Below are 25,154 nucleotides of genomic sequence, written 5' to 3'. Positions count from 1 at the left end.
TTGTTTCTAATGGCTGAATAGTACTCCATTGTGTAGATATACCACATTTTTTATATCCATTCCTCCGCTGAAGGACACCTGGGTTGTTTCCAGCTTCTGGCTACTACAAATAGGGCTGCTATGAACATAGTGGAGCATGTGTCCTTATTACATGCTGGGGAATCCTCTGGGTATATGCCCAGGAGTGGTATAGCAGGGTCCTCCGGAAGTGCCATGTCCAGTTTTCTGAGGAACCGCCAGACTGATTTCCAAAGTGGTTGCACCATCTTACAATCCCACCAGCAGTGGAGGAGTGTTCCTCTTTCTCCACATCCTCGCCAGCACTTGCTGTCTCCTGAGTTTTTGACCTTAGCCATTATGACTGGTGTGAGGTGAAATCTCAGGGTTGTTTTGATTTGCATTTCCCTAATGATTAATGATGTTGAACATTTCTTAAGGTGTTTCTCAGCCCTCCGAAGTTCTTCATGTGAAAAATCTTTGTTTAGTTTGGTACCCCACTTTTTAATGGGGTTATTTGGTTCTCTGGGTTCTACCTTCTTGAGTTCTCTGTATATATTAGATATTAGCCCTCTGTCAGATTTAGGGTTGGTGAAGAACCTTTCCCAATCTGTTGGTTGACGTTTTGTCCTTTTGACAGTGTCCTTTGCCTTATAGAAACTTTGTAGTTTTGTGAGGTTCCATTTGTCTATTCTTGATCTTAGAGCATAAGCTATTGGTGATCTGTTCAGGAACTTTTCCCCCATGCCCATGTCCTCTAGGGTCTTCCCCAGTTTCTTTTCGATTAGTTTCAGTGTGTCAGGTTTTATGTGGAGGTCCTTGATTCATTTGGAGTTGAGCTTAGGACAAGGAGATAAGAATGGATCGATTCACATTCTTCTGCATGCTGACCTCCAATTGAACCAGCATCCAATTGAAAAGACTATCTTTTTTCCACTGGATGCTTTCAGCTCTTTTGTCGAAGATCAAGTGACCATAGGTGTGTGGGTTCATTTCTGGGTCTTCAATCCTATTCCATTGATCCGCTTGCCTGACACTGTACCAATACCATGCAGTTTTTTATCACTATTGCTCTGTAGTAAAGTCTGAGGTCTGGGATACTGAATCCCCCTGAAGTTCTTTTACTGTTGAGAATAGTTTTAGCTATCCTGGGTTTTTTGTTATTCCAGATGAATTTGAGCATTGCTCTTTCCAGCTCTATGAAGAACTGGGTTGGGATTTTGATGGGGATTGCATTGAATCTGTAGATTGCCTTTGGCAATATGGCCATTTTAACTATATTAATCCTGCCAATCCATGAACATGGAAGATTTTTCCATTTTCTGAGATCTTCGACTTCTTTCTTCAGAGATCGGAAGTTCTTTTCATATAGGTCTTTCACTTGTTTGGTTAGAGTCACCCCAAGATACTTTATGCTGTTTGTGGCTATTATGAAGGGTGTCATTTCCCTAATTTCTTTCTCAGTCTGCTTATCCTTTGAGTATATAAAGGCTACTGATTTGCTTGAGTTGATTTTGTAGTCAGCCACTTTGCTGAAGTTGTTTATCAGTTGTAGGAGTTCTCTAGTAGAGTTTTTTGGGTCACTTAAGTATACTATCATATCATCTGCAAATAGTGATAGTTTGACTTCTTCCTTTCCAATTTGTATCCCTTTGACCTCCTGATGTTGTCTAATTGCTCTAGCTAGGACTTCAAGAACTATATTAAAAAGATATGGAGAGAGGGGGCAGCCTTGTCTAGTCCCTGATTTTAGTGGGATTGCTTCAAGTTTCTCTCCATTTAGTTTAATGTTGGCTACCGGTTTGCTGTATATTGTTTTTACTATGTTTAGATATGGGCCTTGAGTTCCTGTTCTTTCCAAGACTTTTAGCATGAAAGGATGCTGAATTTTGTCAAATGCCTTTTCAGCATCTAATGAAATGATCATGTGGTTTTTTTCTTTGAGTTTGTTAATGTAGTAGATTGCATTGATGAATTTCCTTATATTGAACCATCCCTGCATCCCTGGGATGAAGCCTACTTGATCCTGGTGGATGATCATTTTGATGTGTTCTTGGATTCGGTGGGCAAGAATTTTATTGAGTATTTTTGCATTGATATTTATAAGGGAAATTGGCCTGAAATTCTCTTTCTTAGTTGGATCTTTGTGTGGTTTTGGTATCAGCGTAATAGTGGCTTCGAAGAAGGAGTTGGGTAGTGTTCCTTCTGTTTCTATTTGGTGGAATAGTTTGAAGAGTATTGGTGTTAAGTCTTCTTTGAAGGTCTGATAGAATTCTGCACTGAAACCATCTGGTCCTGTGCTTTTTTTGGTTGGAAGCCTATCTATGACCCCTTCTATTTCTTTAGGGGTTATAGGTCTGTTTAGATGGTCTATTTGATCCTGGTTTAATTTTGGTAATTGGTATCTGTCTAAGAAAATGTCCATTTCCTCCAGATTCTCCAGTTGTGTTGAGTATAGGTTTTTGTAGTAGGATCTAATGAATTTTTGAATTTCCTCGGTTTCTGTTGTAATATCTCTGTTTTCATTTCTAATTTTGTTAATTTGTATACTTTCTCTGTGCCCTTTGGTTAGTCTGGCTAAGGGTTTATCTATCTTATTGATTTTTTCAAAGAACCAGCTCCTGGTTTTGTTGATTCTTTGTATGGTTCTCTTAGTTTCTACTTGATTGATTTCAGCCCTGAATTTGATGATTTCCTGTCTTCTCCTTCTCCTGGGTGAATTAGCTTCTTTTTGTTCCAGGGCTTTCAGTTGTTCCGTTAATCTTCTAGTGTATGCTCTCTCGAATTTCTTTTTGGAGGCACTCAAAGCTATGAGTTTTCCTCTTAGCACTTCTTTCATTGTGTCCCATAGATTTGTGTATGTTGTGCCTTCAATTTTGTTAAATTCTAAAAAAATCTTTGATTTCTTTCTTTATTTCTTCCTTGACCAAGGTATCATTGAGTATTGTTCACTTTCTATGTATATGTGGGCTTTCTGTTGTTTTTATTGTTATTAAATACCACTTTTACTCCATAGTGATCTGATAGGAGGCATGGGATTATTTCAATCTTCTTATATTTGTTGAAGTCTGTCTTGTGACCAACTATATGATCGATTTTGGAGAAGGTACCATGAGGTGCTGAGAAAGAGGCATAATCTTTTGCTCTGGGATGAAAAGCTCTATATATATCTGTTAAATCCAATTGGTCCAAAGTTTCAATTAGTTTCACTGTCTCCCTGTTTAGTTTCTGTTTTCCTGATCGGTCCATTGATGAGAGTGGAGTGTTGAAGTCACCCACAATTATTGTGTTAGGTGCAATGTGTGCTTTGAGCTTTAGTAAAGTTTCTTTTGTGAATGAGGGCACCCTTGTATTTGGAGCATAGATGTTCAGGATTGAGAGTTCTTCTTGTTGGATTTTTACTTTGACCAGCAAGAAGTGACCTTCCATGTCTCTTTTGATGACATTAGGTTGAAAGTCAATTTTATCTGATATTAGAATGGCAACTTTGGCTTGTTTCCTGGGACCATTTGCTTGTAGAATTGTCTTTCAGCCTTTTACTCTAAGGTAGTTTTTGTCTTTGACACTGAGGTGTGTTTCTTGTATGCAGCAAAATGTAGGGTCCTGTTTACGCAAACAGTCTGTTAGTCTATGTCTTTTTATTGGGGAATTGAGTCCATTGATGTTAAGAGATATTAAGGAGTAGTGGTTATTGCTTCCCATCATTTTTGATGTTAATTTTATACTTGTGTGGTTATCCTCTTTTGGGTTTGATGAAAGAAGCTTAATATCCTGCTTTTTCCAGGGTATAGTTTCCCTCGTTGTAATGGTGTTTTCCCCCTATTATCCTTTGTAGGGCTGGGTTTGTGGATAGATATTGTGTAAATTTGGTTTTGTCATGGAATATCTTGATTTCTCCATCTATAGTGATTGAGAGTTTTGGTGGGTGTAGTAGTCTTGGCTGGCATTTGTGTTCTGTTAGAGTCTTCATGAGCTCTGCCCAGGATCTTCTAGCTTTCATGGTCTCTGGTGAGAAGTCTGGTGTGATTCTGATAGGTCTTCCTTTATATGTTACTCGCCCTTTTTCTCTTACTGCCCTAAGTATTCTCTCTTTGTTTAGTACATTTGGGGTTTTGATTATTATGTGACGGGAGGTAGTTCTGTTCTAGTCCAGTCTGTTTGGAGTTTGGTAGGCTTCTTGTATATTCATGGGCATCTCTCTCTTTAGGTTAGGGAAGTTTTCTTCCATAATTTTGTTGAAGATATTTGCTGGCCCTTTAAGTTGTAAATCTTCACTCTCATCAATGCCTATAATCCTTAGATTTGGCTTTCTCATTGTGTCCTGGATGTTTTGGGTTACAAGCTTTTAGCATTTTGCATTTTCTTTGACTGTTGAATCCATGGTTTCTATGGTATCTTCAGCATCTGAGATTCTTTCTTCTATCTCTTGTATCCTATTGTTGATATTTACATCTATGGTCCCTGATTTCTTCCCAAGGTTTTCTATCTCCAAAGTTGTCTCCCTTTGTGCTTTCTTAGTTGTTTCTACTTCTGTTTTCAGATCCTGGAAGTTTTTGGTCAGTTCCGTCATTTGCTTATTTGTGTTTTCCTCTAATACTTTGAGAGATTTTTGTGTTTCCTCTTTCATGACTTCTGCCTGTTGATCAAACTTCTCCTGTATTTTTTTAAGTGAATTTTGCATTTCCTCCTTATTGGCTACAAACTTCTGACCAATATTGTCCTGAATTTCTTTAAGTGATTTTTTGTGTTTCCCTTGTAAGGGCTTCTAGCTTTTGATCATTTTTCTCCTGAATTTCTTTAAGAGATTTATTTATGTCCTTCATGTGTTCCTCTAACAGCATCCTTACCAGTGCTCTTAAATCCAACTCTTGTTTTTCTGGTGTGTTGGGGTATCCAGGACTTGCTATTGTTGGAGAATTGGGTTCAGATGCTGCCATAATGCCTTGGTTTCTGTTAGCAACGTTCCTATGATTGCCTTTAGCCATCTAGTTCTCACTGGTGTTAGATGGTCTTATTGTCACTGGCTGGTGCCACAACCTATTGTGGACCTTTAGGGCTATTTCTGAGACACTGGATGACTGGATTTCCTCTGGCACAGATTACTGATATGCTGCCTTCCTCTTTTGTGCCTTTGGAGCCCTGCTCAGTCTTGCCTCAGGAAATGTTATACTTGGGTTGTCAAGGTGTTCCAGGTGTTCTCAGACTGCTCTGTTATGGAGCAAAGATGGTGAGTGGGGGGTCACTCCCTCTGTTGATTCTCACTTAGTATACAGGCCCCATGACCGACTGGCTTGCAGAAAAACTGCCTGTGTTCTCAGGTCCTGAGTGCAGGCAGACCCCTGGAGATTTGCACCCCCAGAGATCTTAAGCTCAGGATAATACAGTACCTAGTGATGTTTTTCTGCCCTAGCAGGCCACAAAGATGGCCACAGGAGTAGCTCCCTCTGCTGTTCTCTGCAAAGGATACAGGCCCCAGGACCGACCAACTAGCTGGGAGATGAACCACCTGTGTGCTCAGGTCCTGGGCGCAGGCAGACCTCTGACTGTTTGCACCCCCAGAGATCTAAAGGTCGGGATGATACAGTACCTAGTGACACTCTTCTGCTCCAGCAGGCAGAGAATATGGCCGCAGGGATTCTCTCCCTCTGCTGGTCTCCAGGTAGGAAACAGACCCCACACCGAGCAGACTGGCAGATGAACTTCCTATGTGCTCAGTTCCTGAGTGCAGGCAGACCCCTGGTGACTTGCACCCCCAGAGATATAAAGCTCAGGGTGATACAGTACCTAGTGAAGCTCTTCTGCCCTGGCCAGCAGAGAATATGGCTGCGGGGATTCTCTCCTTGTGCTGGTCTCCAGGCAGTACACAGGCCCCAAGCCCGGAAGTCTGGCAGACAAACTGCCTATGAGCTCAGTTCCTGAGCGCAGGCAGACCCCTGACGGTTTGCACCCCCAGAGATCTAAAGCTCAGGGTGATAATAGTACTTAGTGAAGCTCTTCTGCTCCGGCAGGCAGCGAATATGGCCAAGGGGATTCTCCAAGGTATTTCTTATAATGCTGGTCTGGTGGTGATAAATTCTTTCCACTTTGGCTTGACTAAATATTCCCTGTATTTTTAAAGATAATTTTGTTTGATGAAGTTTTTTTTTTTTCTTTCTTTACATAGTGTACTGGCTAGTTTTGTGTGTCAACTTGACACAGGCTGGAGTTATCACAGAGAAAGGAGCTTCAGTTTGGCAAGTGCCTCCATGAGATCCAGCTGTGGGGCATTTTCTCAATTAGTGATCAAGTGGGGAGGGCCCCTTGTGGGTGGTTCCACCTTTGGGCTGGTGCTCTTGGGTTCTATAAGAAAGCAGGCTGAGCAAGCCAGGGGAAGCAAGCCAGTAAGAAACATCCCTCCATGGCCTCTGCATCAGCTCCTGCTTCCTGACCTGCTTGAGTTCCAGTCCTGACTTCCTTTAGTGATGAACTGCAATGTGGAAGTGTAAGCTCAATAAACCCTTTCCTCCCCAACTTGCTTCTTGGTCATGATGTTTGTGCAGTAATAGAAACCCTGACTAAGACACATAGTTTGACTCTTTCTTATGTTAAGAATTATGAATTAAATAGATGGGTGTTCCATTATATGTGACTTGATATTTTTCTTTTGTTTTTAGAATTGTAATGTTGTTTAGTATTTGAGCATATAGTGTGTCTTGTGAGGCCTTGTTTTTCTATTTTATTTGCATCTGCATGAAGTTATTTGTACTTCTTGGATGTTTATGTTTGTTGATTTTGGGAATTTTCATCCATTGTTTTGTGTAGCTGCTTTTAATTGACTTTCCCCTTTCATTCATCTTCTGGAATTACCAGAATCCATGTTCATGGTCTGGCAGTGTGTTGCTTTACTTTTGTAGGCCTCTTCTTCTACTTATTCTTTCTGCCCTGCCCCTTTCTTCTTTCTCAACTGTCTTCAAGCACAGACATTTTTTGATTGATCTGATTTGCTGAGGAAGCTTTCTTTTGGTCTTTTCATTTCATTATTGAGTTCTTAAATTCTAACATTTCTGATTTTTACAGATAACTTCTATGTAGTGAGTTTCTTATTCATATTCCTTAGTACCTTTTAAATTTCTTTGTGTTGTTTGCCTATATTCTCTGGCATCTCACTGAGTTTCTTTAGGGGCATTATTTTTCATTCATTTCAGGTTTCTTTTAAGTTAGGGTCTATTCCTGAGTAATTATTTTTCCTTTGTAGTGCTACATTTTCTTTCTTAGTCTTCTGTCCTTATGTTGTTACTTGTGCAATTGGTTAAATTTCAGTATTTCCCATTTTATGAAGTTTTATGAATTTCCCATTTTATGAAATTATGAAATGAATTGCAGAGCATGGATAGGTCCCTTCATGCTCACCAGGAGCAATGTTGAATAATCAGCTGCACTTTAAGGTTAAGTGCTTGAGGACTTTCCTAGATCCTTTCCAGTATATGCAGATATTATTGGGACTATATTCTTCCCTTTATAGAATTGGGGACTCCATCAGGATTCCTCCCAGGTCTCTATACTTGGGGGTTTTGAGTCACTGTCTTGTAGTCCACAATGAAAATAAAGGGTCATGGCTGGTACTTCAGGAGGGGTGTGTCCCAGCTGTGTCACCATAAGTATAAAGGTGTGGTATGTTAAATTTAGGTCACACCAAAGAATTGCAGGAAGTTGGTACCCCCACCCTCAGCAGCTTGGGTGAGACTTTCCCCTGTTTCAGATGAAGTTTTGAGTCTGATGGTAGAGAGAAGAGTGAAGACTCCAGAAGTCCAATTGTAAACATAATGCTCATCACCTCTTCTGAATTTCTAACAACTCTTGCCACCGCAAACAGTTCTCAGTATATCTACATCATAGTTTTCCTCCGGCTCGTGCTGTCTCCCCTTGCAGCTGCCCGCTGAACCAGGATGTAGAAGAAGCCTTTGGGACCTGAGGATAGGATGTAGGGCTTCTGATCTCCAAAGTAGTAAGCTCAGACAGTAGGATCCTTCTTAAGATGCCTGCCAGTTTCAGCACATTATGAGTATGTTTTGGGTAAAGATCTTGAATACCAGCTTGCTATGCAGAACCCATGTCTTTATTTTGCATGTTTGCAAAGTTCCAGATTATATTCTTATGAATAGCATCTTTCCCTTTAATAGGCTCTTTCCCTTTAAAAGCACCACTGGGCAGTAAGTTTCCCCTCTCTCTCCACAGAGCTGTGTGGCACCCAGTGCTGGAGTATGTGTTTCTCTTATTACTTTAATATCCTATATTTCTGAATTTTGTCTGGTTACTTGCTCTTTACTGTTGTAGTCTTGCCTTCTACACCCACGAATTGAACATGCAGCTATACATCTGGAGAAAGAAGTGTTACAACGTACCATTAGTAGAAGGCACTGATCATATCAGATGATAGAGAGTAATAATTAAGATTTTGAACATCTGAATAATAATTTAGGAATGTTTCCATAATAGCTTCTGCTTCAATACTTAATTTGTGCTATCTGGCTCGAGAGAAAATATATAGTGAGTAAGGGTAGTGATAAGTATCATATCCTGTAGTATGAGTGATTGACAGGTACCTTTCCTTTTGTTAGCTTCTCCAGTAAAAGACTGTTAATTATGGGGTACTTAAAAAAATCAACTCATGGCTCTTATAACCAAAATGTTTTCTAGTATGGTTTGTTATTATTAATGACAGTGGATGGTAGAATTTGAATTATCTTTAACCTTATAAGTCATTGCAGTTTCATTTATAAAGAAGCCTAAGTCACTGACATGAAGTTGCCTAGATTTAAGTTTTTTAGCATGTTTTGTTTTCTTATGTAAATTTATATATTCATGAATACTTTTTAACAAATCAAGTGTTGTAGACATCCCAACAATTAAAAAATTAAAGGGATAGCTCATACTGTATGTAATATTTTAAATGTTATTCTATTTGTCCTCTCTGGTATTTATTCAGGGGAGTATAGTTTAAATCCTGTTTTTTTTTTTTCTTCTTGTTTTAGAAGATAGAATGTTGGTTGTACAAGAATGTTTTCACTATCTTTTACCAACTTGGAGTTATGAGGTGTGTCTTAATTAGGGTTTTACTGCTGTGAACAGATACATGACCAAGACAACTCTTGGACAACATTTAATTGGGGCTGGTTTATAGGTTCAGAGATTCAGTCCATTATCATCAGGGTGGGATCTTGGCAGCATCCAGGCGGGCATGGTTCAGGAGCAGCTGAGAGTTCTACACCTTCAACTGAAGGCTGCTAGCAGAATGCTGACTTCCAGACAGCTAGGATGAAGGTCTTAAAGCCCACACCCACAGTGGCACACCTACTTCAACAAGGCCACAGCTACCCCAACAGGGCCACACTCTCTTATAGTGCTACTCCCTGGGCCTAGCATATACAAACCATAACAAGGTGAATTATGGGGTGGATTATTGGAAACTCTTATTTATCTCTCAGCCTTTGGACTAGAACTTTTCTATTCCTGGACTAGATACTGTATCCTGTAGAAGGAGGTGGTACAGGGAGTAAGCATTAACTATGTGCTTGTAATACAGTTGCTTTTCATGAGTTTATTTCAAGGATTACTTTTCTATCTATCTTAGTTAGGGTTTCTATTGCTGTTATAAGCCACCATGACCAAAAGCAACTTGGAGAAGAAAGGGTTTATTTGTTTTACATATCCCAAATTGCAGTCCATTGAGAGAAGGTAAGAACTCAAAGCAGAAGCCTGGAAGTAGGAACCGAGGCAGAAGCATAGAGGAGTGCTGCTTGCTAGCTGGCTTCCCTTTGCTTGCTCAGTTACTTTCTTAGACAAACAGGGACAACCTGTCCAGGGCTGGCCCTACAGCATCAGCCATTATTCACTGAATGCCCCACCGGTTTGCCTACAGAGTAGTCTGATGGAGCTGTTTTCTTTGTTAAGACTCTTCCTTGAAGTGTCTAGGTTTGGGTCAGATTTACAAAAACCAACCAGTATACCGTGTGAGTAATGAAAATACCCACTTTCTGTAATGTGTTCTTATATGTTGATTGATGTCTTAAGAGTTTGTTTTGTTGTTGTTGTTGTTGATTTGTTTGTTGGTTTTGGATTGCCATTTGAAATAGATTCTTACTATCTATCTCTGATTGGCTAGGAGCTTATAGTGTAGACCAGGTTGACCTTGAACTAACAGAGTTTTGCCACGGATCGTCCCGTCCGGGAAAACTTAGATCCGATGGGAAAGTCTGGATATCAGGAAAGGAACAGGTTCAGCGGGATGACAGACAGAACAACCACAGAGGCGGTTTGAATCTGAATGTATTTAGGAGCTCTAAAGCAAAGATTTTTATACACGGAGAGTTGGTATTACCATTTCAAAAGATGTATCCAGTAAAGCAGGCACAATTATCATAACCATTTGGTACAAGGAAATGCAAAATCAATCAGGTACAATGTTTCTCATGTAACAGATATAGAGGATCAATTTACAGATGCCATCAAACTTCCTGATTAGAATACAGAGTCACTTATAGTTTACAGTAAACCTTGAAAGAGTTTGACGTTTCTTATACCCCCTGTGTCTTAACAGGTTTTTGTGAGAAATCCTTATCTAACATTTAGCTTCTACCTTGTAAAAAACTTCCTGACTTAATCAGTGCTTTTCATACCAGAGTGCCAGAGCCACCCTCATCCACATACGCACAGCCATATAAACCTGCATGTGGCTGGAAGGTTGTAATTGTGTAAATGACTATGAGGCAAAGCGTTGCAGTTCTTAAAAGGGAGCTTGTGGTCAGTGAGTCAACTTCAAAGAACAGATTATCGGCCAGGCCATAGGAATCCCCATGAAGAGAGACAAGAAGGAAGTCCAGAGCAAACTGCTTCTTGAGAACTACAGGCCCAGAATTTTCTGGCTAGTGACTTACTTACTTCAAGATGGAATCTTTTACATCTTAATTTGCATGGTTTTTCTTAGGCCTGGCCACTAAGAAGGGAGAGAGTCTAAGAAATTGCCAAGGGAGATTTTCAGCTTCTGTAAAACCTTGCCTTACAGAGTTTACTGGGGCCACTGCAGCAGAGATTCATCTGTCTTTGCCTTATGACCAATGGGATTAAAAGTATGTGCTCTTCTGCCTAATGGAATTACTTCGAAAACAGTTCTAGTTTGAAAAAGCATAGTTAGAGAAAATTGCATCAACATTGAAGAGAGGTTTTGAGAGGGCTTAAGCAAAACCCACGGTGTTTCTTATCGGAAGTCACGGCACCAAATGAAGGGGCTTAAAAAGAGAGAATTGGGTGTTAAGGGAGTGTGGCATGGTGGTGTGGGGGAAGGGGGTGCCCAGGCAGGCCCCTATCCAAGCATTTCTTCCCCCTGAGGGACCACACACACAAGCATGGTATAGAATAAAGTTTATTCAGGGTAGGGGATGGGAGTTAGTGGTAGAGAAAGGCGGGGGGGGGGGGGGGGGGGATGGGATGGGGGGAGAGAGAGAAAGAGAGAGAGAGAGAGTAAGTAGAGAAGTGGAGGCTGGCCATGACCACGTGGAGAGATGGGGGGGGGGGTGGAGAGCCCAAGGGGCAGAGAGGTGAGAGTATGTGGGAGAGCAAAGAGGGAGAGGAGAGGCAGGTAGCCCCTTTTATAGTGGGCCAGATCTATGAGGCGGGGCATACCTGGCTATTGCCAGGTAGGTGTGGGGTGGAGCTTAGACAGAATACCAACAGGTTTCATGTGCAGGTATCCAGTTCTCACCAGTGGAAACCCTTGCATAGCTATAGTTCAGTATCATGTAGGAAATTGACATTAATAAACTCTACAGACCTCAGACCTCTTTGGTGTGCTTTTAGTTCTTCCCCCCCCCCCCCCCCCCCCCGTAAATAGCATACTACTATGTTATAGTACAGATTTTCTTTTTTTTTTTATTGAATATGTTCTTCACTTACTTTTCAAAGGTTATATTCCTTCCCTGTTTCCCCCCTGCCCGAAAACTCCCAACCCATCCTCCCACCCCCTGCCTCCAAGAATATGCTCCTCCACCCAGCCTACCCCCATGACCCCCACTTGACTTCCCCACACTGGGCCCTCTATTGAGCCTTCACAGGATAGTACACATTTCTTAATTTATTGGTTTAAATATTTGTATAAGCTGTGAAATCCTTATAGTATTCTGTATGTCACTTGTCAGTTTATTCTTGTCCCCAAATCTCTCATACCTGATCCATGGAGCTTTAGATAGTTCTCCCTTTCCCCCAAACACAATATTCAACAGTGAGGGTGCTGGAGGGACACTTCAGGGAGAAGGCGTGTTCCCCTTCCAATGTGCTGTGATTATTTTTCTTGCTTTGCCTCAGATCTGGGAATGATGTTGGATGCACATGCATGCAGTCTTTCCATGATCTCATCCCTTTGGTTTTGATACAGTGAGACGCCATGCGAACCTCTCAGTATGGACATAGTGTGCTGGCATCAGGAATCTTGATTTTCTTTGCTTTTCTGCTGGCACATTGAGCTGCCAGCTTACTGACTTTGCCTGGAGGGTATAGCAAACTTTGCTATCCAAAGGGCTGCAATTACTTCTGCCTTTATAGGACGATCTGAATGTCATGGAAAGATCTTCCCTAACCCTTTCAATTGTACTTTTACTTAGGATACTTTCCCTCTATCCTTCTATTACAGTAAGTGAGTCTTTTAAAGGTTTATTTTTTTTTATAATTTTAAAATTTTGTCTGTGCACTTGTGTATGGAGTTATGCACATAAGTGTAGGTGCCCTTAGAGGCTAGAGGAGTTGGTTTCCCTGTGGCTGGAACTACAGTTCGTTGTGGATGCTGAGTCAGACTTGGGTCCTCTGGAAGAACAGTTTGTGCTATTAACTTGCTGAGCCATTTCTCCAGCACTGAAGTATTTCTTTGTAGTAGACCTTTCCTGTTCAGATTACTGTGTGCTCTATTCCATTATTGGATCTCAGTTGACAGACTAATTGGACTAGTTTCTAATGATATTAGCTAGTCCACAGATAAAGCTTCTAATACTTTTCTGGGGGAGCAAAACAAACAAGCTGACAGAACCCAAATAATTATTTTAGATAGCCCTCACTGTCATGAAATTGATAAGGTAAAAACTTCCTGGTGGTAGTTTTTTACCATGTGTTTATCTCATTCTAAGTTTCTCATATATAGACTTGTTTATACCAAAGCAAGAGCTATAAAGGTGTCTTTTTTTTTCTTCTATTGGCATGGTGCTACAGCATGGTATTTACCTTGGTAAGGAATATAGCTTGCTAATAAGGCAGCAGTGAAGAGAACATCTTGCTTTTCTTTCCAAAGCCTTCCCCTTTGACATTTATGGGATCTTGTTAGCAGATAGATTTAGGAATACATTTATATACTTACAGAAAGAATAAATTGTTTTTATTTTACTAATAAAACATTGCTTAGTTAATAACATTTTATCTTTATTTTTAATAAGAGCTTTTAAAAAGGGCTTATGTGTATGTCCATGTGTCTGTCATGTGTGTACCTGTACCCTTGGGAGGGCATTAGACCTTCTGGAACTGGAGCTACAGGTGATTGCGAGCCATCTGAAGTGGGTGCTGGGAACTGAACTTAGGTCGGCTGGAAGGAGTGGCATGAGCTCTTAGCTGCTGAGATATCTCTTCAACCACTTTAATGAAAGTATTGGAGAAGAAAAAAAAGGATTTACAAAAATATTTGGAACCCTTTGAGGGAAGAGAGAGAAAAACCTAATAATAATATTTTAATTTAGTAGGGAAGATAATGGAGAGCTCGCCCATGCTCATGGTTTGGTAGAATTAATATCATAAAAATGGCCATCCTACCAAAAGTAATCTACAGATTCAATGCACATAGCAGGTCTAAGTCAGCCTGGAATACATGATACCCTGTCTCAACAACAAACAGGCAATCAAGCGAACAAGCAGGCGAGCATTGGAGAGCTGGCTGGCAGTTAAAAGCACACTACTTTTGCAGAAGCCCTGAGATTTTTTCTCAACACCCGTATCAGAACACTGAACTGCAGCTCAAGGGGATCTGCTACCATAGCACATAACCCTACAAAACATACACATACATGTAATACACTGGCATCATAGAACTTACCATATCTGACAGTGATTGCTTGTTTACTTATTTTTCTCTCCTGTTGTACTGTGCACTTATCGAGAATACAGGTGAGATAGCAGTTTCCTTTCCTGTCTTGCTCTTGGAATTAATTAAAGAAAGTTGAAAGCTCTGAAATCTTCAGAGAACATTATAATTTTGACATTATGTATTATGTTACTAATAATACCTATCATATTTCCTGACATATTTATTCCTAATAGATACTTTCATGGTGTCCATAAAGCCTTATGTGTTTTTATGAAATATAATTTAGAAATTATTAATAGGTCTTGATAAAAAATATGTAGTTTTATTGTTGGAGGAACTAAAGTTTCTCTGTTTTACCTCTCTTGTTTTCTAGATGAAAAAGCAGAGGCCCAAGGGTAATAGTTAGGTTTTTCTCAAATGTCATACTGCTGGCTGGTGGCAGTATTTTTTTATTTATAAGCCTGGGAAAGAGTAGTACATCAGAGATCACTGAATAAGGTGATAAGTATTACTATTTAAGAGAATCTAAACTTTCAAGGTCTTTTTGTTGCAAACTATAATGGTATGGTACTTTATATTTTCCAAAACAACCAAAAGAAGAGAAGATATACTAAAAACTGTGGCATTGATTTAGGCAGGAGTTTCGAGAAATAGATTTAAACATTTTTATAGTTCTTTTGTATAGTAACTTAAAAATGTTTAAAATCTATTCTTAACCCAAAGAGATGCTGGAGAGAGCAGAGCAGGCAGGAGAACTTAGGACATAAAATGAATACATAAACAACAATTACATTATTATTATTATTATTAAGAAGAGGTAAGGCCACAGTAGTAGAGCTGATACTAAAATCATATAAATTTAAAGGAGATATTGTAATTTAAAAATTTGAATATTAGAACAAATTGGTTTTTCGGTGGTCCAAGAATGTGTTTGGAGAATTATTATCTGAGTTCATAAGCTTTGTTGTTAGTATAGGTATGGCCTTTGCCAGACACCGAAAGGAAGCCTTGAACAAGGTATTCCCAGTGCTCACAGGAAGTATAGTCACTACCTATCAGAGTCATACCTGTGGAGAAATGTGTTGCTAGGAAAGCATGCCTTTGCATAGCAGGATGGAGAAGTAAGTGTAGACTGGTAGCTCCAGCATAAACATCAGCACTTGAGTTGTACAGTGATACGGATCAACGTAGGCCCCATGAATGCCAGGCAGCCTCCCCACCACTGGGCTCCTTAGGAAGCTCATGGCTTTGTATTTTAATTTTAAAAGTTTATGTTTGATTAGTTGTATTCTTTACTCCCTACATAAAATTCTGCATGGCATCCTTTTTATATTTTAGGGCTGCTATGGTTAAAAGCTCTGCTAAATGTGACTGTTCATTGGCAGAATGACAGTGCATACTGAGTTGCAAGATCTATTTAATAGTAATATAAATTTGGGTGTATTGTTTAACTGATCTGGACGTGGCTTTGCTTACCCATAGAGTAGAGCTAATGATAGCATAGACATTTCAAAGAGCAGAAGTTTAGAGCTTATGAAAACCTTTTCCAAATAAAGTAGTATTGGTAAGATTCTTGGAGCTATGTTAGCACCAGGAAACATGGGCAATAGGTGATAATCTTAATCATATATTGGACAACATTGTGAACAGTATGACAGAGCAGTTAGTGATGAAGCTTGTGTAACTGGTTTTATCTCAGTTGAGTATATAAGGCTAACATGCTATGTGGTGGGCATGATTCTTGAGGACCAGGGTCCTGAAAGTTTTATTGTGTTAATCGAGCTCCATACAGAGAGAACACAGTATCTTTTTCTTATAATAAATTAAGTTTTTACAAACTTAATCAATTCATTCATTAATTAATGTGCTACTAGGAATTAAGTTTGGATTAGTTAATTATGACCTGTAGTTTTAGAATAAGTATAAGGCAAATAAAATCTTTATTTTTCTAGGAACTAATTTGTGTCTTACTACCATATTAATAATTTAATATAAGTTTTAGGACAATTTCTGATATTGGTTATTTATATGTAAAATAAAGACCTGAGAATTTTGACACCTTTCTGATTTGTATATAATTTTGTTATGTATCTTGGGTTTTTATTTATTGTATTCTTGAAGAAACAAAGCTATTTGTGAGTGCAAATCTTAGATTATATAGTTATGTAAGGGCTTTTTGCTCACTGGACTTCTGTGTTCTTCTTGATACCTTAATTTTCCTTTTCTTTTCCCCCAATATTTTCAGATGTTTTGGAATGTTATTAAGCCCAGGTCGAAACGTGAAGAACAGTGACATGCATTTACTGGATATGGTAATAATAACCTTAAGCGTCCTAATCAAGTATAGAAAACAGTTATTTTATATTTTAAAATTTTTGTCATGTTGTCAGCGTTGTTTATTTTAATTTTATGATGGTAGTAATTAAATTTGAAAACTCAAACTTAAAATTATGTTTGAAGGAAAGAAAGTTTTTGCACAGTTTTCTGTAGGGTGAAAGCTGAGGTGACAGGGCCTGTCTTCTTTAGCTTGTTGGCTTCTTAGGAACAAGTCTCTGCTTTGAGCCTAAGGTAACAAGCAAATGTTTTCAAAGTGCATGTAACTTTCATTTAGTTAGTGCACAGTCAACTGCAGCTCTGTGATACTTGTTTTCCTTGAAGCACTTCCTTGAATTTGTATTTAGCAATGGATATTGACTAGATTTCTTTAAGGAATGCTGTTAAAGGATTAATGAGCCGGGCAGTGATGGCACAAGCCTTTAATCCTAGCACTTGAGAGGCAAAAACAGGCAGGTCTCAGTGAATTCAAGGCTTGCCTGGTCTACAGAACTAGTTCCAGGACAAGGAGGGGTACACAGAGACATCAAGCAAAGCAACAAAGAAAGATTAATGATACATACTCAGGGGTTAATGTTTGTTGTGAAGGTAGCAAGGCATCTTAACTCTTAAACAGAAGTGCCTTCTGATGCTGCCATTAATGAATATTCACTAGGTGATTTAGAATGTTGCGGAAATGTTAGAGTAAGCATAAAATTCCTTACTTTGTGAGTTTAGTTTTTTATATTTTATATATTTCCCTTCAACTGTGTTTCATAAATATAATTTAAATATCACTGTGGGAAGTTTTTCTTTTATTTCATGGTAATTATGTCAGCACTAATTTTCTAGCAATATTAGAATGCATTATTCAAAATTTTGAGAACCTAGTTGTATGCCAAACAATACGTGAATTAAGTATTGAGGTTTTAGATTTGTGTAAAATACAGTTCTTTTCTTTTTCTTTTCCTTTTTTTGTATATTTTCTTTATTTACATTTCAAATATTATCCCCTTTCCCTGTCCCCCCCTCCTGAAACCTCCTATCCCATCCCTCCTCCCCCTGCTTATATGAGGGTATTCCTCCATCCACCCACCCACTCTCACCTCCCCGTCCTGGCCCTGGGCATTCCTCTATACTGGGGCATTGAGCCTTCACAGGACCAAGGGCCTCTCCTGCCATTGATGCCTGACAAGGCCATCCTCTGCTACATATGTGGCTGGAGCCATGGGTCCCTCCATGTGTTCTCTTTGGTTGGTGGTTTAATCCCTGGGAGTTCTGGGGGATCTGGTTGGTTGATATTGTTGTTCTTCCTATGGGGTTGCAAACTCCTTCAGTTCCTTCAGGCCTTTCTCTAGCTCCTCCATTGAGGACCCCATGATCAGTTCAATGGCTGGCTGAGAGTGGCCCCCTCTGTATTTGTCATGCATTAGCAGGGCCTCCCAGGTGACAGCTATATCAGGATTCTGTCAGCAAGCACTTCTTGGCATCCACAATAGTGTCTGGGATTAGTGACTGTATATGGGATGGGTCCCCAGATGGGGCAATCTCTGGATGGCCTTGTTCCCCCTTCTAAGAAGGACTGAAGTATCCACACTTTGGTTTTCCTTTTTCTTGAGCTTCATGTGGTCTGTGAATTTTATCTTGGGTATTCTTAGCTTTTGGGCTAATATCCACTTACCAGTGAGTGCATACCATGTGTGTTCTTTTGTGATTGGGTTATCTCACTCAGGATGAAATTTTCTAGTTCCATCCATTTGCCTAAGAACTCCTAAAGCTGATAAACAACTTCAGCAAAGTGGCTGGATATAAAATTAACTCAAACAAATCAGTAGCCTTCCTCTACTCAAAGGATAAACAGGCTGAGAAAGAAATGAGGGAAAGGACACCCTTTACAATAGTCACAAATAATATGAAATACCTTGGTGTGATTCTAACAAACACTCTGGAAATGAGTCTGGCGGTTCCTTAGATAATTGGACATAGTACTACCCGAGGATCTAGCAATACATCTGGGCATATACCCAAAAGATGCTCCAACATATACAAGTACACATGCTCCACTATGTTCATAGCAGCCTTATTTATAATAGCCAGAAGCTGGAAAGAACCTAGATGTCCTTCAACACAGGAATGGATATAGAAAATATGGTACATTTACACAATGGAGTACTAGTCAGCTATTAAAAACAAGTGAGCAAGTGAAAGATCTGTATAACAAGAACTTCAAGTCTCTAAAGAAAGAAATTGAAGAACATCTCAGAAGATGGAAAGATCTCCCATACTCATGGATTGGCAGGATTAATATAGTAAAAATGGCCATCTTGCTGAAAGCAATCTATAGATTCAATGCAATCCCCATCAAAATTCCAACTCCATTCTTCAGAGAGTTAGAACATTTTGCAAATTCATTTGGAATAGCAAAAGCCCAGGATATCAAAAACTATTCTCAACAATAAAAGAACTTCTGGGGGAATCACCATTTCTAACCTCAAGCTGTATTACAGAGCAATAGTGATAAAAACTGAATGGTATTGGTACAGAGACAGGCAGATAGATCAGTGGAAGAGAACTGAAGACCCAGAAATGAACCTACACACCTATGGTCACTTGATCTTTGACAAAGGAGATAAAACCATCCAGTGGAAAAAAGATAGTCTTTTCAACAAATGGTGCTGGTTCAAATGGAAGTCAGCATGCAGAAGAATGCGAATCGATCCATTCTTATATCTCCTTGTACTAAGCTCAAGCCTAAGCGGATCAAGGACCTCTACATAAAACCAGACACACTGAAACTAATAGAAGAGAACCTGGGGAAGAGCCTTGAGCACATGGACACAGGGGAAAATTTCCTGAACAGAACACCAATAGCTTATGCTCTAATATCAAGAATCAATAAATGGAACCTCATAAAATTGCAAAGCTTGTGTGACAAGGACACAGTCAATAGCACAAAATGGCAACCAGTAGATTGGGAAAAGGTCTTTACCAATCCTACATCCTGTGGATGGCTAATATCCAATATATACAATGAACTGAAGAAGTTAGACTCCAGAGAATCAAGTAACCCTATTAAAAATGGGTACAGAGCTAAACAAAGAATTCTCAACTGAGGAATATCCAATGACCAAGAAGCACCTAAAGAAATGTTCAACATCCTTAGTAATCAGGGAAATGCAAATCAAAGCAACCCTGAGATTCCACCTCACACCAATCAGGATGGCTAAGATAAAAAACTCAAGTGACAGCAGATGCTGGCAAGGATGTGGAGAAAGAGGAACACTCCTCCATTGCTGGTGGAATTGCAAGCTGGTAGAAACACTCTGGAAATGAGTCTGGCGGTTCCTTAGATAATTGGACATAGTACTACCCGAGGATCTAGCAATACATCTGGGCATATACCCAAAAGATGCTCCAACATATACAAGTACACATGCTCCACTATGTTCATAGCAGCCTTATTTATAATAGCCAGAAGCTGGAAAGAACCTAGATGTCCTTCAACACAGGAATGGATATAGAAAATATGGTACATTTACACAATGGAGTACTAGTCAGCTATTAAAAACAAGTGAGTTTCTAAAATATAGTTCTTATTAGCTGTGTGTAAATTGCAGCAATGGTTAAGTGCTTTCTCTAGTGTATAGTGTGCCACAGACACAGAGGAAATACTGTCTGGATAGGTCACATGAGGATAGCCAGTTACATTGAATGTGTTAATACAGATTAGTTGTTGATCCATCTCTTTTTTACCTTTCTCTACAATACATCAGCAATGAATGCTGGCTTTCCAGAAGCACACCATAACATTTTTAATCATGAGAATTCCATGAGGAATTCTTTTTGAGAGTACTGGACATCATAAAAAAATTAAGATACTGGGGTCTAGATATGGTCTTTCAGAGTCTATAGGATAGAGGTGAATCATTGCTAGAAATTTCCACATAAAACCTAAAGTCAGATTATAGAGTTATAAAGGTGGTGTGAACCTCTGAAGTTCCTTAGTCACATCTTTGTAATTTGACTCCATGTTTTTGAGTCATCATTATCAAAGGCCTTAGACAGTATTCATATTCCTAGAAACAGAAGTGGAATTACTGCACAACAGACAGTTGGGCAGTGCTCACTTTGCATTTTTAATATCAATAGTTATGTACTATTATCTGGTGATGTTAATCTTCTTCATATCTTATATATGGTTACTGACCCTTGGCTAGATTTTGTCTAATAAAAAGGAACTCAATACTTTATATTGAAACTGAGGAGGTAGTTCTGGTTATTGACAGGTTATTCTTTGTAATAAGCAAAAACTACACTCTTTGCAACTTTGCGTAAATAGTTTTAGTTTTGCTCTGAGAGTTAGATGTCCATACTTTTGCTCCTGTGACATACCCAAATGTCATGTGAAACTGAAAATAAGTTTTCTGCCACTTCATTTATTTTAACAGACTTTGAAAAGGCATTCATGTTACATTTACCAGTTTGTGAAATGTTTATTCATACTGACAAATTTGTTATGATAAAAGTTTTTAAAATTTCATATTTGAAAACACTATATTTGCATTTGAATTCATAATCTCTTCTGTAATTGCTATTGTCATATTCATACATATAAATATACACATTCACAGCCAGTTCTTGTTCAGTGTTACATTTGTGTTGCTGGTATACACACACACACACACACACACACACACACACACACACACACACACACACGTATGTTTAGGGACAATCACTTGATATTGGATAATGTATCGGGAAATTCATCCCTGGAAAACAGTGATTTCTCTTTCTCATAACAACCATCGACTGCCCATTGTTCTTACTATGTGTAGGTTCTTGTGAAATTTTGCCCATCTCTAATGGCATGCCCAGTGCTGTGCTCATTATGTGAGTCTGTTTTAGGCAATGAGAGTGTTATATTTTCATGGCTGTAGCATATTTGTCATGCCTAGTGGTCCGCTGGCTCTTGGACTCATTCCCTTGTTTCCCCTAGGTTTCTCTGAGCCTTAGGTGTAGGGTTGTACTGGAGATGTTCTGATTAGGGTTGGGCACCTCATGGTCATTTGTTCTCTGCATTTTGACTAGTTGTGGATCTTTGTAGTAGTCTCCATCTGCTGCCAATAGTTTTTAGATCAGAATCTAAAAACTATTTAGACATAACTAAAAGCAGTTTAGATATAACTGAGAGTTATATATTTATCTGTAGGTATAACAATAAATGATTAGAAAGCAGTTAGAAGCTATATTGATGTAGAAAAATGGTAGCAGTAATTTTTTCCTTGCCATCTATGATTTCACTACCTATGGGTAGAAGGCTAGGTTTATGGTACCAGACATGAGTTCTCTAGCATTACATGGGCCTTAAGTCCAATTATGCAAGATGCCAGGGGAGAAAAGTGTCCATAATCCCACTGAGCTGTGAACTGACAAACTAGGATCGTGAAAGGCAGCCAGCTTTCTGGTTGAGCTAAGGTTTGAAACCCTGGTGACCCTGCAGGGGATAACCCTGAAAGGAATGGTAGGCATTTTGCCATGCTCTTGGACACCAGGTCCCTGACGCAGAGGCCACAGCTCTCCAAAGGTTTATGGCCATCAGTCACATAAGGGCAATGCCCCAAGCCCCTCCACAGTAGAGGATGTTGACCACTGGTCACATAGCCTCAAGACAGATCTACATTTTAATGAGGCACCTAAAGGCCTGGAGGCTTAGCCAATAAACTCTCCTTTCCAGACAATCCTCCCTGCAAAAGATATTAACCCCAAGCTTCCCCTGAGAAGTGGGGTACAGTTTTACTCATCGCCACTCTCCACCATGACAATAAATGTCTTAAAACCATGGACTGTCTCTTTTCATTGGGATCAGCTGTGGGGAGCAATGGAGCAGGCCTTCATCTAAAGAGCTGGCTGCAGAAGGCCTCTCAGCACTTCCAGCCATGGTCCCCACCAAGCCAAGCAGCCTGCCAACAAGCCAAGGACTCTCCTCCCTAAGGAATCCAGCCAAGAGCTCTCTCCCTTTTCCCCTTCAGTCACAGGCTGGTGGCCCCCACTTCGTTCTCAGCTCTCCATTGCATCCAGTGGCTCCTGGGGTACCCAAGAGCCCAGAGCTAGCTCCAGTTGTCCCCAGGGACCTCAGACCTCAGACTGTGCTCCCCCATCCCCGGAGCAGCAGTGTCCAGTTGCTTCTCATATCCCGACACCTGCCTGGAGCTGGTGTGTAGTAAGCGCAGTAAAAACTCCCGCTTCCTACCTCCACCAGTGGCCCAAGCAGAAGTGGGGCACCCTTAACCTGACAACAAACTATTAACAATAGCTCAGCCAGCAAGATGTCCCCAATGGTACAATAATGCTATTTATCTCTTGGGTGTGTTGAATAATTTTTAAGTAGTATTTTTCTTCCCTATGCACATTTTCTAATTAGGTGAATTAAAATTTCTTTTAAAAATTTATTTTTATTCTTTAATCGTTTTTTTACAGTACAGACGATATCCCCCTCCTGATCTGACCCCAACCACTCCTCATCCCATACCTCCTCCCCACCTGTCTCTAAAAGGATGTCCTCACTACACACACACAGACATACACATAGACACACACACACATATACACACACTCATACTCACATTCACACACACACCCCTGCAACCTCACCAGCCCTCCCCATTCCTTGGAGCCTCAAGGGTCAGGTGGTGCTTCTCTCACTAAAGCCAGACTAGGCAGTTCCTCTGCTGTATATGTGTTGGGGGTCTCATATCAGCTGCCTGGTTAGTGGTCCAGTGTCTGAGACCCTCAGGGGGTCCAGGTTAATTGAGGCTGCTGGTCTTCCCATGGGGCTGCTCTCCTCCTCAGCCTCTTCCAGCCTTTCTCTAATTCCACCACAGGGTTCCCCAGCTTCTGTCAATTGGTTGGGTGTAAGTATCTGCATCTGACTCAGCTGCTTGTTGGGCCTCTCAGAGGGCAGCCAGCACATCACAGGATCAGGATCAATGACAGGGTCAGGGCACTGGGCCTTCCCTTGAGCTGAATCCCAATTTGGGTCTGTCACTACTGGACCTCCTTCTCTTCTCTTCTCTTCTCTTCTCTTCTCTTCTCTTCTCTTCTCTTCTCTTCTCTTCTCTTCTCTTCTCTTCTCTTCTTTTCTCTACCTTCTGTCCTCCTTCCTTCCTTCCTTCCTTCCTTCCTTCCTTCCTTCCTTCCTTCCTTCCTTCCTTCCTTCCTTCCTTCCTTCTTTCTTTATTTCTTTCTTTTTGTCTTACATATATAGACATTTTCACTATTTTTTTATTGAATATATTCTTCATTTACATTTCAAATATTATTCCCTTTCCTGGTTTCTCCCCCTCCCAGAAAACCCCCATCCTCTCTCCCCCTGCCTTTCATGCTCTTCTCCATTTTTGTGTCTGAAGGAACTTCTGGGTCAGAGCTTTTGACTGTGGGATGGCAACCCCATCTCTCTATTTAATGTCCTGTGCTTCTACTGCAGGTGGACTCTACAAGTTCCCCTTCCCCACTGTGGATCACTTCATACAAGGTTTTTCCCTTTGAGTCCTGAGAGTCTCTTTCCTCCCAAGTCTCTAGTACATTCTAGAGGGTCCCCTGCCTCCTACCTCCTGAAGTTGCCTGTTTCCATTCTTTCTGCTGGCCCTCAGGGCTTCACTCTTGTTTCCTCTTTCCCCTCCCTGTTCTTCTCCCACCCAAATCCTTCCCCCCCACCCCAACTGCTTTCTTCTCCCTTTCAAGTGGGATTGAGGCATCTTCACTTGGGTTCTTTGTCTTGCTAAGCTTCTTGAGTCCTGTGGGTGGTATCCTAGGCATTCTGTACTTTTCTAGCTAATATCCACTGATTAGTGAGTACAAACCATGCATGTCCTTTTGGGTCTGAGTTTCCTCACTCAGGATGCTATTTTCTAGTTCCACCCATTTGCCTGTAAAACTCATAATGTTCTTCCTCATTCTTAATAGGTGAGTAGAATTCTGTTGTGTAAATGAACTACATTTTCTGTAGCCATTCTTATTTCATGGGACATCTGGGTTGTTTCCAGCTTCTGGCTATCACAAATAAGGCCACTATGAACATAGTGGAACATGTGCCCCTGTGGCATGGTACGGCATCTTTTGGGTATTTGCCCAATAGTGGTATAGCTGGGTTTTCAGGTAGATCTATTTCCAGTTTTCTGGGGAACCTCCAGATTGAGACGTCTATAATTTATTAAACCTGTTATTGTGGTTTAAAATTTTCACAAAAGGGAAAGTCATACTATTAAGTGAAAATATGTTTGATACTTTTCTCATTGCTCTCACAAAATACAAGGTGAAAAACAGTGTAAAGGAAGAAAGATTTAATCTGACTCATAGTTTAAAAGGGTACAGGAGGCAATGCAGGTAGAATTCAGGGTTGAAATGACATTTAGGTGGGATTCTCCACATTTGGAAAGACCAGAAAGCAAAGGGCAGGATTTGCTGGCACTCTCCTACTCCTTTATCCAGTCCTGACCCCTAGAACATGGAGTAATGTCTCACACATTCAGGGTGGGTGTTTCTCACCTCAGTTTCTCCAGAATTGTCCTTACAGACACTCTAGAGGCTTGTCTCCTAGGTGACTCTAAGTTCTGTTAACAGATTAATCATTGCACAATTTTATTTATATTTATCTATGCTGGTATGTATACTAGCATATAATAAATAAAATCACATGTTAATACAACTTTCTTTCTTTTGGGGGAGTGAAGAATACAAATAACAGAGACTC

The 25,154-nt window shown here is 40.1% G+C and overlaps 1 protein-coding gene across 10 annotated transcripts in view; it reads left to right on the top strand.

Annotated features, from left to right (window-relative positions):
• Nucleotides 1-25,154, top strand: part of Rabgap1l (RAB GTPase activating protein 1 like) — a 622,756-nt gene that overhangs the window by 109,413 nt on the left and 488,189 nt on the right. For all 10 annotated transcript variants that reach the window (XM_052199889.1, XM_052199890.1, XM_052199896.1 and 7 more), the window contains one exon: nucleotides 16,335-16,401. In XM_052199889.1, the coding sequence (XP_052055849.1) occupies nucleotides 16,335-16,401 (67 nt within the window). The remainder of the gene's footprint in view (nucleotides 1-16,334; nucleotides 16,402-25,154) is intronic.

The sequence above is a fragment of the Apodemus sylvaticus genome, chromosome 12 (genome assembly GCF_947179515.1).
Source record: "Apodemus sylvaticus chromosome 12, mApoSyl1.1, whole genome shotgun sequence".
In the NCBI taxonomy this organism is placed as follows: domain Eukaryota; kingdom Metazoa; phylum Chordata; class Mammalia; order Rodentia; family Muridae; genus Apodemus; species Apodemus sylvaticus.
This window is presented reverse-complemented; position numbering and strand designations above follow the sequence as displayed.